The sequence below is a fragment of the Melanerpes formicivorus genome, unplaced genomic scaffold, assembly GCF_026170545.1.
Source record: "Melanerpes formicivorus ecotype bairdi unplaced genomic scaffold, bMelFor1.0.p_v2 SCAF_7, whole genome shotgun sequence".
Lineage (NCBI taxonomy): Eukaryota > Metazoa > Chordata > Aves > Piciformes > Picidae > Melanerpes > Melanerpes formicivorus.
In genome coordinates this window covers 6,189,880-6,204,656 of record NW_027142359.1, presented here as the reverse complement: position 1 = coordinate 6,204,656, position 14,777 = coordinate 6,189,880, and the positions used below count along the sequence as shown (strand labels likewise).

The following is a 14,777-nucleotide window of genomic DNA, read 5'->3' as shown; positions in this document are numbered from 1 at the left end:
CTTGCCTCACAGCCTTGGGGCTCAAAGAAATCCTTGTAAGTCATTTAAATTGCTCTTATGATTAGAGCTAAATGAGAAAAGTTTTGGGGGATGAAAATTCTCTCAGAGAGAAAACATCATCTTTTGAAAAGTGGAATGTTTCACAAAAACACAGTGGTTTGGACAAAATTGCTGCTGCGATCTTTTAAGCAGCTCCAGAAGGAATTTTGGGGTTGGCTTCAGAATATTTGTTCTCTGCAGTGACCACATGAAATATGGGAAAACCCAGGTTATATCTCTGCTCTAAAGCAGAGCCAACCTCTTCCTCCTCTCATGTGCATATATGCTGGGCAACATTTATTTTCTGAGGAAATTCATAGAAGCAGAGAAAAGACCACCAGGATCATCAAGTCCAGCAGTCTACCCACTACCACCATGACCACTAAACGATGCCCCCCAATGCCATGTCTACACATTTTTTTTAACACCTCCAGGTACAGTGATTCCACCACCTCCCTGGGCAGCCTGTTTGAATGCCTGACCACTCTTTCAGGAAAAAAAATTTCCTAATATCCAATCTAAACCTCCCCTTGAGGCCATTTCCTCTTTTCTTATGACTTTGGAGGGAGAATAAACCAAACCCCACCTGGCTCCAACCTTCGAGGGAGTTGTAGAGAGACAGAAGGTCTCCCCTGAGGCTCCTTTGCTCCAAGCTGTACAACACCAAGTCCCTAAGCTGCTCCTCACTAGACCTCTTCTCCAGACCCTTCACCAGCTTTGTTGCCCTTTTCTGGACACACTCCAGCACCTCAGTATTTCTCTTACACTGAGGTGCTCAAAACAGAACCCAGTACTTAAGCTGTGGCCTCTCCAGTGCTGAGCACAGGGGTAAACAGGGGGCAAAACGTTTTACAACAACCCCTTCCCTACCAAAACTCCTCCTGCACCATCCACAGATGATTCCAACCAGCTCCCTGGTAAACACAATACCCTGAAGGCTGCAGGAGATGATCAGGGCAAGCAATGCAACTTCTCAGCCTTTCATGACTCTTTTTTCCCCTCCCTGTCTGTTGCCAAATTGAAGAAAGTTCAAAGTGGTCCTGGCTTTGCTCCTTTTTAGGCAAATCAGGAAAATAAGGAGTCTGTAGCTTTGGGTCAGATGAGAGGATTTCTGTAAGTGTCTGTATAAAAACTGACCAGTGAGATCACCATAGAGAGAAAGGAAAATCCATCCTCTAGCTGCACTTCGCCTCCCTAGGTTCCTGCATGGGATTTGAAGTGTTCCTAGATCCATGGTGTTAAAATATGACAAGGCATCTGAGCCAAGCTTATAACAACAGCCTAAATTCACCTTCTCATTGCTCACCAATAACTAAAGGGTAGGGGGCAAGAGGAGTGAGCCAGACTCCTCTCAGTGGTGCCCAGTGACAGGACAAGTGCAAATGAACACAACCTGGAACACAGTAAAGATAAGGAAAAAATTCTTCACTTTGAGGGTGACAGAGTGCCCAGAGAGGCTGTGAAGCCTCCATCAGCATTCCAAATGCACCTGGATGTGTTCTTGTGTGATTTACTCTTCCCTGCTCTAGCAGGGAAATTTAACTAGATGGTCTTCAGAGGTCCCTTCCAACCCCTACTATTTTATGATTCTGTGACTTGAGCTCCAAAAAGATGCAACATTGCAGCTCATAAGCAGACAACCTATCTTAAGGATGAGTAGAACCAAGTGCTGGAGTCAAGGTTTCAACTCCCTTGGTCTCCTGGGGTCTTGTTACAAATCCTGTGTGCAAAGTCAGCAGTTACTGGCCATGCAACTGGGTGGTATTAAAGCCTTGAAGAAACAGAAGTCCAAATACTCTTCCAATACTAGCTCTAGCATTCCACAAAGGCCATATCTACACCAAAGATTTATTTGCAGACACAGTTGCTATGGGTGATCCTGTGCAGGGTGAAAACAACTCCAGTTCTTAATAGCACATTGTCTTTTCCCTTGTATTATAAAAACACATTAGGCTCCCCATGGCCAAGTCATAATGTACTGATCTCCTTTCTCCCTCTCCACTTCAAAAAATATTGACATGAATGTGACTACTTTGTTTTCAGGTAACACAACCATGGCTCCACATTGTGTCATACCTTTCCTTTGTGCCACGTGAAGACAGAAGGGCTTTCTCTTTGTGCTACAGGCAGGTAAGAGCAGAATGTTTCAGCTAAAATTGGGAAAAGTATTTATCAGCTACCCTTTCAAAAGTGACAAGCACTTTTTGAGGTCATTCTGTCTCCAAACTACAGGCCAGTTTCTCTTCTGTAGGCTTACTGCAGCACACACACACAAACACACAGAAATATCATTGAAGCCACCCTACGAGACAGAGCTCTGTGGCAAAGAGCTTAGATTGTTGTGGCATTACTCACATGAAAACCAGTGGATGATACATGGCCACAGCAGACAAGAACGATAATTCAGCGGCACAGGCTTGGGTCTGTGTCTCCATAGCTCCATTCTCATTTTGTTACAGGCTACACATACAGTAGCTTGGGCAAACCACCCCAGGGTGTCCAACCCAGACAAGGTGACCAGGGTGACTTTAGCTGCACCTGAAGGTGCAGTGCCAGTTAAGGCAACTGAAACAGACTTTTAATCTTAGGCTGGCACGGTTTACCATGTGTGGTCTGGGAGATAAGAGGTGGTAAGGAGGCAAAGGATCCTGGAATTCTCAGATAATGGGTATACCTAAGCACCTTGAGGTAGATAAAATGCACTAAAACACTGTCTATAACTAATTTATTTAATACAAGACACAAATACGGCTTCCTAAATCCTGTACTATGATTACTCAGAGGTTTTCTTTCATTTTTGCTTGCTCAGGAAACTCTGAGAGCATGTCCCCTTCTACACCATACACCCTGGTGCCTTGGTAGTCAACTTATTGCTCATGATGCTAAGGAATGTCACAAAGAAAATCACAGCAGAATAATCAGAGCAAAGGAAAAGGTGAGATGGTGGCATAGCAGATAAGTGTGTGCCAGATCAAAGACCTAGTAAAGAGGAAAAGTCCTGGAAACATTTCAGTTCCATGACTGGCATGTTCACAGCAGATAACCTGACTCTCAAAGCCTGGCCAAACTAATGGAGTATTATTTTCACTGGAGTGAAGTAATGCAGGAGAATGCACCATGGCTTCTGTCAGCAGCAGCCACTCAGGCTTCATCTTCAGACTGTGTGATTTTGTTGCAAAAAAATATTTATCTTGGTCCCCACACAGAATATCCCACTCCAGGTCTGTGCCACAGATCCTATGTGCCACAGGTACAAGATATTGTGGTAACACCCAGTGGGGCTACAAAAGATCAAACCTTGTAGGACGTAATTACCTTCAGCCCTCATTCAAAATTTCCATTGTCACAAAGCAACAGCCATAGCCAAAAACCATCTTACAGAACTGGAAACCAATACTCTACACAGAACCACATAAGATCCCATCTCAGGCATCTCCAGGTCTTTCAGCCTCTCCTAGCAAGAGAGATGATCCAGTCCGCTCAGCATCTTTGTAACCCTCCAATAGTTCCTTGTCTTTCTTGAACTGGAAAAGCCCAAACTGGACACAATAGTCCAGATGTGACCTCACTAGGGCAGAGTAAAGGGGGTGGAGAACCTCCCTCAACCCACTGGACACGCCTAATGCACCCTAGGAGACACCATTGGCTTTCTTGGCAACCAGAGCACATTGCCAGCCCATGGGGAGTTTGTCCTCCCAGATCCCTCTCTGAAGAGCTGCTTTCCAGCAGGTCAACCCCTCACCCATACTGGTGGAGGGGCTTATTCCTCCTCAGGTGCAGCACTTGCCCTTGACAAACTTCACGAAGCTCCCTCTACTGAACTCTCCAGTCTGTCCAGGTCTCGCTCATCTGCGAGTCAGACTGAAGATGTGTGCCAACTACTCCTCCCAGCTTCGTATCATCAGAAAACTTGCTGAGGGCACTGTTCCTTCATCCAGCTCACTGATGAAGATGCTGGACAAGACTGGACCCAGTACAGACCCCTGAGAAAAACCAAAAGCTACAGACCTCCAACTAGACCCTGCGCTGCTGATCCCAACCCTTCAAGTTCTGGTTATTTGGCCAGTTCTCAATCCATCTCACTGTCCACTCATCTAACCCACAACTCCTAAGCTTCCTTATGGAGGATATTATGGGAGACACCATATCCTTCACTAAGATCCTGGGAGTCAAGTCTGGTGCCCAGCCTGGGTGTAGGAGCCCTGGGGTGCCAGATGCTGTGAGTAGGCAGCAGGCCACAGCAGGGAAATTGGTGTCAGGATGGTGCTGCAGCGGTTTTCTGGTGAATCTGCCTCTTTATCGGCTTTTTAAAAAATTCTATAAAATTGAGCTCGTATGGCCAAAAGGGGAAAATCTGTTGCTCTTTGCGATCCACAATCAAATACACAGTTGGCCATGTCTCCCCTGGATGCTGGCTAGTGTTTATGCATTTTCTCACTGAAGGAACCACGCTGACATCCAGCCACACAGAGCCACTGTATAAAAGATGTTTTACTAAAATACCCAGATGTGTTTAACCGGAAAAAAACAAAAACAAAGCAAACCAAACAAACCAACCCCTCCTTAATCACTGAAAAAAGAAGATGGGAGAATCCCGTGGGATTTGTGGTTTCACAAGCCTGGCAAGCTATTTTTGGGAATCACAAACCCCATTTGATTTTATGAATCAAATGCCCCTTAAAATTACAGCCCTCTTCTCTCTTCTTTTCCTCCTCTCTTCTCCTCTCCTCATTCCCAGCAGTTAAATAAAGAACAAAACAATACCATATTTAGGTTATATGCAGAGAAAAGACTCCATTAAGAATAAAAGGACTGTTTAAGAGCAATATTGACATAAGAACTATATATACTCTACTTGGGAGGTGCCAGTCCATGGTATGCACATCCAGTCTGACTTACATTCTTGCTGTTGTCTCTCTGCTGCACAGTAACCACTGTGCATCCCAGAGCACTGACGAGCTAGACATTTTTCTCCTCTACAACCTAAAACACTGTGTCTTGCAAACTTACAGAGTACTTATAAAAGGTACCATGTTGTTCTTCTGATGCTTCTCCCATAATGAAGTCAAATATTTGGGTTGCTGAGTTACATATTTCAAATGTAGGTTAAACTTGTTGAAAATTCTTCACAACACAATAAACAAGAGAAACATAGGCTGGGTTGGAAAGGACCTTTGCGGTAGCTTCAGGCTATGCCTTTAAAATGTAGCTGCAGATTTCGAGCAGAAAAGTAGTAAAATATAAATAAATCACTATTGGGTGTAAAAAGGAAAACAGAAGATTATTCTAAACAAAGTCATTGGAGAAATGTCTGGGATAAGAGAAGCTATATCATAACAATTCTTCACATTCCCATTTCCTTTTCTCTTCTCTTCTGATCTTGGCTGTTTGGTTTGCTCAGGAGTAGGTAACATGCTTCTGGCTGTTCTTGGGATAAGTCTAAACCACCACTTTTTCTCTCTCAACTCCTCTCTCTCTCTCGGGACAGGGGGCCTTGGGGGGGCAGTGGAACGGCTTCCTGGGTCTTTTGGCCAGGGTTTTTTTGGTGTTGTTTGCTATTGTAAATATCTGTATAGTATTGTAAATACTGTATATTTTGTACATATTCATTGCATTCCATTGTAGAGTGTAGTTTGTGCTTGTATATACAGCTTCTAACTGAGTTGGTCTGGCTAAAAGTTAATGCTGTGGGGAAACTTCAACCCACCACAACCTTAAATATCATCTAGTTCCAATCCCCCTGCAGAGGACACCTCATCCAACCTAGCCTTGAACACCTCCAGGGAGGGGGCACTCACAACCTCTCTTGGAAACCTGTTCCAGTGTCTCACCACCCTCACTGTAAAGAATTTGGGTTTGTACAAAGAAATTCAGGGAGGGGAGCTGTGTGTGAATACATCATTTACACAATATACAGAGTCTTGTCCTGAACTCTTCCCACTGGACAACACTCCAGCAGGGTTTGCTGAACTCTTTTGCAGACTGGATCATGCAAAATAGTGGTTTTTATTTTCTTTCCTACTATATGTGGCAGGTCACAAATTGAGTGCAAGAGTTCTGCTTCTTCTTTAATTTCACTGATTTGTGTCCAGGATTTCTCCTGGAGTGGGTGAAGTTGAGGGCAAGCCTAAGGCCATTGCTCCAGGCAGTGTAAACAATACAGAATGAGAAAAGAAGGACAATAATAAAGGAAAAGATTGGGCACAAAACCATTTTCCAGGTCAAAGCATCTCTATTGTTACATTAAATTCTCTCCTCTGAAGGTATTGTGCTCTGAGCTCAGCACTTTGTGATCTCCATCTCTCTAGCAACCACAGAGACCTGAGGTTAAGATACACACTTCCACATTCTTAAAGGTCCAAACCTTGCCATGGATGATGGATAATAACTGAGTTTCAAAGTGAAGTGAAGTATGGAAACCTCAAAAACAATGTTAAAGTTATGGCCTTTCTGAAAATTTCTAGAAGTGATGGCTACAGCTGAAGGGACAAGAAATGGCCTCAAGTTGCATCAGGGGATGATTAGGTTGGACATTAGAAGAATCTTCTTCACTGAAAGAAGTCTTAAACATTGTAACAGGCTCCCCAGGGAGGTGGTTGAATCCCTGTCCCTGGAGGTGATTAAAAGACACAAAGATGTGGTGCTGAGGGACATGGTTTAGCCCCAGGCTTGATAGAGTTAGAGAATAGTTTGATTTCAAGTTGAAGTTCCCTTCCAACCAAAGAAATTCTATGATATCCAGGTGAGTACAAGATCCCTGCACACACACAAATATCCACGCACAAAACTTAGACTTTCAAGACCCATCTGGATGCATTCCTTGGTGATCTGCCCCAGATGATTCTACTCTGGCAGAAGGCTTGGACTCAATGATTTCAGGAGGTCTTTTCCAACTCCTACCATTTTATGATTCTAAGACATGGGTTTAGTAGCAAAATGCTCCCTTTGATCTGAAACAGGCTGCCCAGGGAGGTGGCGGAATCACCATCCCGGGAAGTGTTCAAGAAATGTGTGGACATGGCACTTCAGGGCATGGTTTAATAACCACGGTGATGTTGGGTTGATGGTTGGATTCAATGATCTTGGAGGTCTTTTCCAATCAAAACTATTCTATGATCTTTCCCAAACCATTCTACCAATTCAATCTGACTTTATGTTCATACAATCCAGGGAAGAAAGAAGGGGCTAAAGTAGCTGATGGTGGCCTCTTGCACCAGAAGCCTGCAGGACTTGACTTATCTGCCAGAAGTGGCCCCTCCCCAGAGCCCTGCCTGTTGTGGAGGTGCCCTTGACACCATCCACGTTATGGAAAGTATTCCAGCCAGGTTCCTGGGCACACATCCGGATTGTGGGAAAAGGCACTGGCACTCTCCCCACAGCTCTCTGAGCTGCTTGTAGCTGCCGCTGTATCTGGAGCACCTTCCGGCCACACAAAAGATAAAATAATGATTTATTTATAAAGCAGGAGCCTGAGTTCTTGGCTTGTGGGTTTTTTTTAACAAAAGCAGCACGTTCAAGCTATATCAGAACAGCAGAGCACGTTAATGGAATGTAACTCCATGGCCTTGCAGATAAGGTCTTTAAGCTGACCTTTGCCAAACACAATGAGTTGAAGGAAGGATGTTCAGGTCAGTCAGAGCTTTACACGCTTGGGTTCTTCATGTCCTTATCCTTCTGATGGACTTTCCTTCATTTTCACTTCCGACTGCTTTGCAAAGCAAATTTTTACAGAAGGCACCCATTTAACTTCTTTATTTTTAAGCTATGATTGGCTGTGCAGAAGAGAAGGCTCTGGGGAGACCTTCTAGTGGCCTTCCTGTGCCAGAAGGGGGTCTACAAGAAAGCTGGGGAGGGACTGTTTATGAAGGCTTGTAGCACTGGGACAAGGGACAATGGTTTGGAACTAGAGCAGGGTAGATTTAGGTTGGATATTAGGAAGCGGTTCTTTACTATGAGGGTGGTGAAACACTGGAAGTGTGGAACAGGTTGCCCAAAGGCGTTCTGGAAGCTCCAACCCTGGGAGTGTTCAAGGCCAGGTTGGATGGGACCTTCACAACCTTATCTGGTAGGAGGTGTCCTTGTCCATGGCAAGGGAGTTGGAACTGGATGATGTTTCACGTCTCATTCAACCCAACTGATTCTGTGATTTAACCACTGTAATATAGTATGTCCTGCACATTATGTCTTGCAGGGGGGCAAAAGCAAACCCAAAACACTGCCAGAAAGAAAAATGGAAAAAATGTTCCCAAATCTAAGTAGTTTTAAAAAAGTGAGGCAACCCTGAGCAGCCTGGACAGTGACATTCCAGCAGAGGTCTCTGCTTTCTGTGCTTACATTGCTCTCCTGTGGGTCTCTAACTACTAAAGGTGTGCTGCTTAACTTTAGCAATTTCAGAAACTCCAAATTAGGTGGAAGCAGACACAAAATACACATCTTCTCAACTCATTCACTAAATCTGCAAACTGCTAACGAGCACAACAGCCCCCCACTTCCCCCAGTACTATGAAGCTTTCCTCCTGAGAACACAGAACTTAACTCCAAGCAACAAGCTCCCCTTCCAAAACCATCTCAGTAACTCCATGCCAGATGCTTTCAAAAGGGAAGACAAAACCACATTTTATGATGTTCCATTAGAGGGCATCCTAGCATGTCCTTTTGTGGGCAGATGCTTCCCTTGATTTATATCCTCTGCAATACTTTGTAAATGATCCTGCACTAGGGACAGTCAGGAACATTCACATCCCAAAGCTTCTGCATCCTTTGTAATTGTATTAACAATTTCATGTTTCAGTTGGTACTTTATTTGTCTTCTCACAGCACAGCTTTCCCCACCAGCAAGATGTGAATTAGCTGGACACACCACCACAAAATTGATTTCAAGCGTCACAACAGTTGAAGCCACACTTGAAAATAGTAAGGGACTACAAAAGGTGAGCAAGGTGATCATGTATCTTGAAAGGAGAGAGGAAGATAAACATGCCTTCTGAAAAGCTACCAAAGAAAGAAGCTCCACTGTCAAGATAGAACGCAGCAACTGCACAGACCCAGTAGCAGGAGCCAAACCTGAGCTCCAGGATACAGGGAACTATTGGAAAAATGGCTACTAATCCCACCCACATACTTTATCTTTAAAAACTCCACTTTAAGACAGTTTACTAATGCAGGTACAGATGGATATAGATACAGTTTATGACCATCAGTCCCCCTAAAATCAGTAAGCCCACAGGTAGTAAAATTTACTTATAGTGATAAATATTTTCCCAGTTGGGCCATGAAACGTATGAAGATCAATTTCTACTTATACCTGTAGGTATACACCAAAATCAGTTCCAAGAACTGAAGGCACCAGAGGATCTCAAGGCAATCATATTGGAAATTAAGAAGTCTAGGATAAGAAATAGGAGCTGACATGATAACATCTATCTACGAGACAGATAATTCGGTTATAATAAATTACCACACTATCTGAATCAAAGCGGAATGTAAAAGTGCTGTCAGGCAAGATGAAAAATGAACTTCTGACTGCTGAAATGCAAGATTAATGAATCAACAGAAGAGACATGAAACAACTTACGATGATCCTGGGCTCGCTGTTGGCGGGGGACCTGGAGAAATGACAGAAGAAAAACAGCGCAATGAGTTACGGCGAGGTAGCAAGCAGGAAGCTTTTGAAAAGCTTTTAAAAGATAAAAGTAACAGCCTGTCGTGTTGGATGTGGTTTATGGAGTTCAGCAGACGAGTCACAGTTAGTACCAAAGACAAGGCTGTATCCTGAAGATGAGGACAATGAACAGGTGACACATTCATCCTACATTTCAACTGTGCTTTGGGCCACCACAGAGAAGGTTAAAGCAAACCACAGGAGGCTTGTACAAAAGCATGTTGTAACTATAACTGGGAGAAAACAGCCCAATTTCCCCCTATCAATCTTCATTACTTATCAGGGAATTCATCCTAGAGCTGATTAAGAGGCATCGATTGAATTTGCTCTGGCCTCAGCAGGCTCTGTCTGGGAAGGTTTTGTTGTTCCTGCCCTGGGTGTTTCCATTTTGGCAGCTACTGGAAGGGCTGAGCGGGCTGGAGCGTAGCGCAGGCTGAGGAGTCAGCAGGAGATTTCAGGGCCGTTCACACTAATGAGTGTTTCCTCCAGAAACTCAGTTGTGAGATTCAATATTGATCTGATCATTAATAAGGAAAATACTCCCTGATTTCCACATGAGTGTCCTTAAAAGTATATTTCCCAGCATTTCAGATCATAGAATAACCACAGAATGGCTTAGGTTGGAAGGGACCATGGAGATCATCTACTCCAACCTCCCTGACATGGGCAGTGACACCTCTCAACTAGACTCAGCTGCTCAAGGACTCATCCAGCCTGGCCTTGAACACTCTAGTCATGAGGTCTTGAACTCTAGTCATGAGGACTGTGGTGACAGGTTGGACTCAATGATCTTTGAGGTCTCTTCCAACCTTGGCGATACTGTGATACCCCCAGGGAGGAAACATCCACAGCCTCCCTGGGCAGCCTATTCCAGAGTCTCATCACCCTCATACTGAAGTACTTCTTCCTAAGGTCCAATCTAAACCTACTATCCCTCAGTTTCAAACCATTCCCCATTGTCCTGTCATTGGACACCTTTATGAAAAGTCTCTCTCCAGCCTTCCTGTAGGATCCCTTCAGGTGTTGGAAGGCAGCTATAAGATCCCTCTGAAGTCTTCTCTCCTTTGGGATGAACAACTCCAGCTCCCTCAGCCTATCCTCACAACAGAGGTGTTCCAGCCCTTGGGTCATCTTTGTGGCCCTCCTCTGGACTTGCTCCAACAGCTCTGTGTCCTTCTTATGCTGGGGTCACCAGAAGAGGACACAGTATTCGAGGTGGGGTCTCACAAGAGCGGAGTCAAGGGGCAGAATCACCTCTCTTGACCTGCTGGCCACACTCCTCTTAATGCATCCTAGGATTCAATTTGCCTTCTGGGCTACAAGCTAAAAGACAACTGCCTGATGAGAACATCTAGTGATTAATTTCTTGTTAGAATTTAGAAAATGTAGAAGATTTATGAAAAGAGGCTCTCAAACTCCTCACATGCATCATTCATTGTATCTTATTTGCCCAGTTCCTAAGAGGATTAACTAGGATTCTGTGTGAACATCTTCACCTCAGTGAATTATTTCCCCCTGAGGAGGTGGAGGAGAAGACACACAAAATGTGTTTCTGGTTTAGAATCCTCTCAGTCATAAGATCAGCTCTGAAGGCAATTATCCCAATATAAACTTTGAAGAAAAAGTGCTTATTTTACCTGAAAGATTTATATAGCTCATTAAAATGCCCCAAACCCATACTGCAAGCTGAAATTTCTCACTTACTCAAGACAAAGGAGATCTCTCAGATACTTGAGAATTAAGTATTTTTTCTCCTTTGTCTGAACCCACTCAGGTAGCAGATCAATGAACATTGCTATGCAGTGACCCTGTCCTTAATTCCTGCTTCCAGGAGGCTCTTATATAGTAAAAGCCACTGCTATGGCTGGGAACATGGGCATCTCCACTGAGCAAAGAGCAAACAGGCAGAGAGGAAATGCTCCCATACTAGGGCTGCTCCCAGAAACAGGCTGAATCAGATTGTTTGATACTACTGTGGTGACATGAGCCAGCACTGTGCGCTCACAGCCCAGAAGCCAACCGTGTCCTGGGCTGATCCCCAGCCAGCAATGGCAGCAAGTGGAGGGAGGGGATTCTGCCCCTCTACTCTGTTCTGCTAAGACCCCATCTGCAGTGCTGGAGCCAGCTCTAGAATCATCAGTACAGCAGAGACGTGGGCCTGTCAGAGCAGGGCCAGAGGAGGCCACAGCAATGATGGGAGGCCAGGCTGAGAGTTGGGGTTGTTCAGTTGTGGTTGGAGAAGAGAAGGCTCCAGGGAGATTTTCTGGTGGCCTGCCAGTACTTAGGGGGGCTGATCAGAAAGCTGGGGACATGGCCTGCTGTGACAGGACAAAGGGTGATGGTTTGAAATCAAAGAAGGAGATTGAGACTGGAAAGAAGGAAGACATTTCTAATGCTGAGGGTGATGAGACCCTGGTCCAGGTTGCCCAGAGATGAGGAGATGCCCCATCTCCAGAACCACTCCAGGTCAGGTTGTTTGGGGCTCTGAGCAAACCGGTCCAGCTGCAGACATCCCTGCTGAGTACTGGGAGCTTGAAGTAGATGACTTTTAAAGGTCCCTTGCAACCCAAACAGCTCTATATTCAACTACCTCAGTATGTTAACTTTCAGTGGATAAAGACAGCTTTCTCCAGAGCTCTGCCTAAAGAGTTTGACCAGCTTCAAAGGAGAGAACTCACCAAATTTGACAAAGAGCACACCAGTTGTAGAAACAGTCTTCCTGCCATTGGTGGCCACGCACTGGAAGTAGCCGGTGTCTGTCGTGTCGAGGTTCCTGATGCGCAGACGGGACCCATAGCTGGTGGCGCGGAAGGAGATCCTCCGGGGCTCCTGGACAACCGGCGCGTCGTTCTTCAGCCAGCGCACCGTCGGAGGAGGATTGCCAGAGACCTTACAGTGCAGCTCTGCTGTCTGGCCAAGGGTGGTGGTGATGTTATTCATGGGTTCATCGAGTGTCAAGAAGTAATCTGTTATGGGAAAAAACCAAAAGAATAGGGTGAAAAAGGAATTCCATCTCAGAAAACGTAATTTTGAAGCAATCTTGTGCTTGGCTTTGAAAAGGAGACAAAGGAAGGGGTTATGAGGTTTAGGAGAACAGGCTGCCCAGGGAGGTTGTGAAGTCTCCTTCTCTGGAGACTTTCAAGACCCATCTGGATGTGTTCCTGTGTGACCTGTGCTAGATTCTATGGTCCTGTGCTGGTGGCAGGGTTGGACTCAATATCTAGAGGTCCCTTCCAACCCCTAATATCCTGTAAGCCTGTGAACAGTGCTTGTTAATTGATGTTTCAGGGTAGGCAATGGGTCTCACATAGCTTTGCATGGTCATAAAAGGAACAAATCTCAGAATCATAGAATGGTTTGGGTTGGAAGAGCCTTAAAGATTATCCTTTTCCAATGCCTCTACCATAGGCAGGGACACCTTCCATTAAAACAGATTGCTCAAGGCCCCATCCAGCTTGGCCTTGAACACTTCCAGGAATGGGGCATCCACAGCTTTTCTAGGCAACCCGTTCCAGTGTCTCACCACCCTCATGGGGAAGAATTTCTTCCTGATACTTAATCTAAATCTTCCCCCAAGATTTGAGATTTGTCATTCCACTGCACTACAGCAGCGCTGTATTTCTCGATAACTTCTCTTCCTTCATACACTCAAAGATTCCCTCTGCTTTCTCAACAGCATCCTATTTGGCTCCACTCACACAGAAAAAGGAAGCAACACCACATCTCTTTTTTACTTTTATTTTTCCTTTTTACTAACCAATGAGCATGAAAAACATGTACCAGAAATCCAGCTGCTCAATTTGGTGCCCCTACTTGCGCAGGTCTACCCTTGCTCATGTTAAGGACCCACAAAATACAGATGAATATATAAGACTATATAAAATTAATATCTCAGAAGCGAAGATCTCAGAGGCATTTTTAATTGATTTGTAGAGCAGTGTAGATTGTAGGTTGTCAATGACTCTAGAAGAATTAAATGCATAGAAGGATTAAAGATCGTATCTAGGAGATGGAGATTCCTGACTCACTATTACCCTTGCTATGAGTAGTGAAGGTTTATCTAAAATCTGAAATAGGTCTCATGATCTATAGGCAAAGAATTCTTTTGTTAAGGTAGGGAATGTTAAATCAAAATTTAGCACACTTAATCTCTTCTAATCTACCTGAGCGTATCCCCTTCTCCTGTCAAGTGCTGTTTCACTCTGCAGCATTCAGGAGAGCACCATTTCTGGTTAACTGTATTCAACATTTAATTAAATCCTTTAAAGGCAGGGAGCAAGATGGATTTGGGATGGGGAATGGAATACTGAGACTTTCATCTCCATGTCACAGGTTCAAGCCTAACAGTGGTCATTAGTAGCCAAACTCCATTATCACCTGCTGTCTGTCTCAGCAGGGTGGCCAAGGAATGAGAAATCCAGAGGCTACACTCAGCTCCCGAGCTCTCAGGTCAAGAAAAGCCTATCAGTAAGTAGACCTGTGCTGTGCTGCACCTTAGGTACATCCACTGTGAACTCCAGTAAAAAGCCTGCTTAAAAGTACAAGAAACATCTCCAGCATGAATAAAATCAGCATAGCCAACTAACTTTCCTAATGAATCGATTTTAATTGTGTCTTTATCAGCAACTCCCTTCATTATGTTTTGTGTCTCTTGGTATCTCTTCCTTTTGTGCTGCATCAGTTTAACACCTAAGTTCTTACCCTGTGTTGGCACAGCTCTTCAGACAAGGTGTCCTTGGCCTCACTTGGTCCCAAGGAGCCTCTGGGATACATGTTTTGCACAATATTTTGTCATAGACTGACTCACTTTTAAACGTGCAGCTATGAAACTGTGTTAAACCAAGACTTTTACCTACACTCCACGGATCTAATCCACCCAATCTGCACCTCCCCTATGAAGACAGGATGAGAGACTTGGGGTTGTTCAGGCTGGAAAAGACAAGGCTTCTGAGACCTTAGAGCGGCCTTCTAGTACTTGTAGGGGAGTACAAGGAAGCTGGGGAGGGACTCCTTGCAAAGGCTTGTGGCAACAGCACACAAGGCAATGGTGACCTGGCAGTGCTGGATTAGCAATTGG

General features: G+C 44.6%; 1 protein-coding gene across 3 annotated transcripts in view; it reads right to left on the bottom strand.

Annotated features, from left to right (window-relative positions):
* Window positions 1–14,777, bottom strand: part of ROR1 (receptor tyrosine kinase like orphan receptor 1) — a 216,031-nt gene that overhangs the window by 40,772 nt on the left and 160,482 nt on the right. For all 3 annotated transcript variants that reach the window (XM_068140810.1, XM_068140812.1, XM_068140811.1), the window contains 2 exons: window positions 12,379–12,666; window positions 9,614–9,644 (listed from right to left, as the gene is read on the bottom strand). In XM_068140810.1, the coding sequence (XP_067996911.1) occupies window positions 9,614–9,644; window positions 12,379–12,666 (319 nt within the window). The remainder of the gene's footprint in view (window positions 1–9,613; window positions 9,645–12,378; window positions 12,667–14,777) is intronic.